Here is a 4,366-nt window from a genome sequence, read left to right as displayed (position 1 = left end):
GACTACTGTGTTGTGGTGAGCCTTGAAATTATTTGTAATCATGGCAGAGAGTAATGTGCAAAACTTTGTGAGCAGTAGGGATGTACATTTTCTATACCAGTGCACAAGAGAAGAGCTGAGGGAGTTAGCATGCATTTATGGCATTGAGTTAAAAACTAATCTTAAGGAGGATATGCAGAGAGAACTGATAAAGGGTTTGATGGAATCTGGCATTTTGGGTAGAGAGCAGAGTGAGTGTGAAGAAGAAAATATGGAAAAGGATGAAAAGTATGTAGAAAGAAACAAAGAAATGACTGGTAGTGAGATGATGGAATGGAAAGTGAAGTTAATGGAGATGGAGATAATGTTACAGAGGGAAAAGAATCAAGAGGCTTTGATTCAGGTGGAGATAAAAAAGTTGGAAGTAGAAAAAGGGGAACACAGAGGAAATTCAGCAGATATAAAGATACTTATGCCAGAATTTGTAGAGGAAGAGGCTGAGGATTTCTTTATACAATTTGAGAAAATTGCTGAATTGAGAAGTTGGCCAAAGGAAGAGTGGGCTTTGTTGGTGCAAGCTAGATTAAAGGGCAAGGCAAGAGAGGCTTATGCTGGTTTGGGTATTGATGAGTGCAGTGATTATGATGTTGTTAAAGAGGCAATTTTACAGACTGTGAAGGTGGATCCAGAAATTTATAGACAGCGTTTCAGAGACGTTGGAAAGACACATAGTAACACCTATTTGGAAGTTGCCAGAGAGATTGTGCTGAAGTGTGGTAAATGGTTGAAATCTGAGGATGTGACAAGCAAGGAAGATGTGATACAGTTATTGATGTTAGAACATTTTAGAAATACTTTAAAACCAGCACTGAGGTATGAAATAATGAAACTAGACATTAGAAATGTGATTGAGGCTGGACGTAAAGCGGATCAGCTTTCTGTTGCGTATGAGATGAGCAAAGGTGCTGATAGAGGTAAATTTAACCAGAGCTGGGTTAACAAGTCCACCAACTCTTGGGGTGGTAAACAAGGTACAGCTAACCAAAACAGTTTCAAGAACTCAAATAATTTTCTGAAATCTAATGTTGGACATGTTCAAAGTCAGGCTGTAGAGTCACCTTTGTTTAGGAGTGATAAGGTCAGTAATGCTTCACATCAAAATAAGTCAGGAATCAAATGTTATAAGTGTGGTGATTTTGGACACTTAAGTATAAGTTGTAAGAAAAATCAGGTGCAACCCAAGTGTCTGCATTGTGGTAAAGTAGGTCACAGGAAGTATCAATGTTATAGTTTGAAGAATTCCAAGGAAGCTGGATTGACTGTAACTGGGAAGGAACATGTAGAACAATTGTTAGCAAATGTATGTACAGGATCCAAGGTGTTACCTGCAGTAGAGTTTAAGCCATTTATCACCAAAGGTCGGATGAAGGTGGGTGAGGGACAAGGAAAGGAGATTGTGATACTGAGAGACACAGGAGCTAACCTGAGTCTTGTACGTAAAGGTATTGCAGAGTGGAGTGATGAGTCCTTTACTGGTGAAAATGTTGTTGTTAGGGGTGTGAGTTCTTCAGAGCTTGAAGTACCAGTACATTGTATGCAGCTTGAGAGTGGATTTGTCAAAGGAAATGTGAAAGTTGGAGTAAGTGAAGGATTGCCTGTGTCAGGAGTGGACATGCTATTAGGGAATGATTTGGCAGGCAATAAAGTTGTCCCTGAGCCTGAAATTGTGGAGAATCCTGAGGTTGACCAGGAAAGTGAAACCGTAGACCCAGAAGTATGTGAGGATGGTGAGAGACTTGAGGAGAGTATGATTTATCCAGCATGTGTAATGACAAGGGCTAGTGCTAAAAGAGCAGAGGAAGATGAGGAGTGTGAGTTAGACCTAAGCTCATCCTGGCTTTGTGAACCTGGAGATGAAGCAGAGCAGGTGAAAGGGAAGGAAGTAGAGACTTTGCCAGACTTTGTTGTGAAAAAGGAGGACTTAATTGATGCACAAAGGAATGATGAAAGTCTGAAGGCGTTGTGGAGTGAGGCCGAGAGAGGAATTCTTGATGGAGATGTGGGATATTATGTGCAAGACCAAATTTTAATGAGGAAATGGAGACCTGCTGATAGCCCAGTATCTGATCATTGGATGATGATGACCCAAATTGTTGTCCCTAAGAAGTACAGAAGTAAGATTTTGGAGTTGGCTCATGAAGATAGTTGGTCAGGACATTTTGGTGTAAGAAAGACTTTGAGTAGAGTGACAGCACATTTTTATTGGCCAGGTGTAAAGATGAGTGTAACTAAGCATTGTAAGACTTGTCACACATGTCAGGTTGTTGGTAAACCTAACCAGAATATTGTAAAGGCACCATTGCACCCTATTCCTGTTGTAGATGAACCATTCAGCAGGATATGTATTGATGTTGTAGGTCCTCTACCTCGTTCTAAGCGAGGCAATCAATATTTGCTAACTATTATGTGTATGTCAACAAGATTTCCAGAGGCAATTCCTTTGAGAAATATCCATGCCAAAGTGATTGTGAGGGAGTTGGTGAAATTTTTCTCATGGGTTGGACTCCCGAGAGTAATTCAGTCAAATCAGGGCAGTAATTTCACTTCAAGGTTGTTTGGTCAGGTGTTGAAAGAGTTGAGGATTAAACAGCAGTTATCGAGTGCCTATCACCCGCAGTCGCAGGGATGTGTGGAAAGGTTTCACCAAACTCTAAAGAAGACTTTAAAAATATACTGTACTGAAATGGATAAGGATTGGGATGAGGCAGTGCCACTAGCTTTGTTTGCCATAAGAGATGCTGTACAGGAGTCCACTGGCTTCAGTCCATTTGAACTTGTGTATGGACATGAGGTCAGGGGACCTCTGCGTATGTTGAAGGAGAAGTGGTTGGGAAATCATGATGTGCCAAATATGCTGGATTATGTTACTATGTTTAAGGAGAGATTGTTGAGAGCTAGAGAGATTGCATGTGAGAATTTAAAGGAGTCACAGACTAATATGAAAACCTGGTATGATAAGAAGGCACGAGATAGAAGTTTTCAGCCTGGTGATAAGGTGCTGGTGTTGTTTCCATTGCAGGATAATCCTTTGAAAGCAAAATATTGTGGGCCTTGGGCCATTAAGGAGAAAGTCAGTGATGTAAATTACATAGTCAGAACCCCAGGGAGACGGAAGGGAACTCAATTGTGTCATGTAAATATGATCAAGCCATACTATGGTAGGGAAGAAGTATTGGATGTAAATGATGAAGTAAATTGTGGTAATGTTGTGAAGGTGGAGAAGAGTGATGGTGAAGATGATGAATTGTGAAGGTCAGAGTTTGGAAAATTCAGTCATATTAAATAATTTGGATGAGAAGTTGAAGCATTTAGATAAGGATAAGAAAGGAGAGGTAAAAAGAATTGTTAACAAGTTTAGATCTTTGTTTCCTGATGCTCCTAGAAGAACCCATGTTATTATGCATGATTTGGAAGTAGAGGATGTAAGGCCAATTAAGCAACATGCATACAGAGTGACTCCACAAAAGAGAGAAATTATGAGGAAGGAAGTAGAGTACATGTTGAAAAATGATTTAATTGAGCCAAGTAATAGTCCATGGAGTTCACCCTGTGTACTTGTACCTAAGGCTGGAGGGAATAGTTATAGATTTTGTACTGACTTTAGAAAAGTGAATACTGTAACTAAGACTGACTCATACCCTATTCCCAGGATTGATGACTGTATTGATCAGTTAGGAAATGCTAAGTATGTGACAAAATTAGATTTGCTTAAGGGTTTCTGGCAAGTTGGATTAACTGAAAGGGCTAAGGAATTGTCAGCATTTGTTACCATGGATGGGTTGTATCAGTATAAAGTTTTGCCATTTGGAATGAAGAACAGTAGCAGTTGTTTTCAGAGATTGGTTAATGCAGTGTTGAGTGGAGTGAAGTGTTGTACTGTATACATTGATGATATAGTACTGTATTCTGATACATGGGAGGAGCATTTGAAGTTGTTGGATGAAGTATTAGAAAGTTAGATGATGCAAATCTCACAGTGAATTTAGCAAAGAGTGATTTTGTGAAGGCTTATGTGGACTATTTAGGATTCAAAGTGGGGCAAGGACAAGTGAGGCCATTGGATGCTAAGGTGAGAGATATTCTGAACTTCCCTTCTCCAACAAATAGGAAAGAATTGTTGAGGTTTTTGGGAATGAGTTGGTATTACAGAAGATTTTGTAAGAACTTTTCAGCCGTTGCATTGCCATTGACCAGGTTGTTGTCAAAGAAGGTGAAATTTATGTGGAGTGAGCACTGTGTGGAGGCTTTTAAGAAAATTCAGGATATGCTAGTAAATGCACCCATATTGGTCCCTCCTGATTATGATAAGCCATTTAAATTGTATGTG

The 4,366-nt window shown here is 39.7% G+C and overlaps 1 protein-coding gene across 1 annotated transcript; it reads left to right on the top strand.

Moving 5' to 3' along the window:
* The first annotated feature begins 343 nt into the window (after positions 1 to 343).
* Positions 344 to 3,289, top strand: LOC145404851 (uncharacterized). The gene has a single exon (XM_080276354.1). It carries the CDS (start codon positions 344 to 346, stop codon positions 3,287 to 3,289), a length of 2,946 nt encoding a protein of 981 aa, XP_080132480.1.
* Positions 3,290 to 4,366: the final 1,077 nt, after the last annotated feature.

This window comes from Coenobita brevimanus, chromosome 7 (genome assembly GCF_032717465.1).
Source record: "Coenobita brevimanus isolate Jiangsu-jjx chromosome 7, ASM3271746v2, whole genome shotgun sequence".
Taxonomy (NCBI): Eukaryota; Metazoa; Arthropoda; class Malacostraca; order Decapoda; family Coenobitidae; genus Coenobita; species Coenobita brevimanus.
The sequence above is the reverse complement of the archived record's forward strand: the minus strand, read 5'-3'. Positions and strand labels throughout refer to the sequence as shown.

Coding starts and splice junctions, on each gene's coding strand:
- LOC145404851 (XM_080276354.1), top strand. CDS start 344: ATGTTACAGAGGGAAAAGAATCAAGAGGCTTTGATTCAGGTGGAGATA.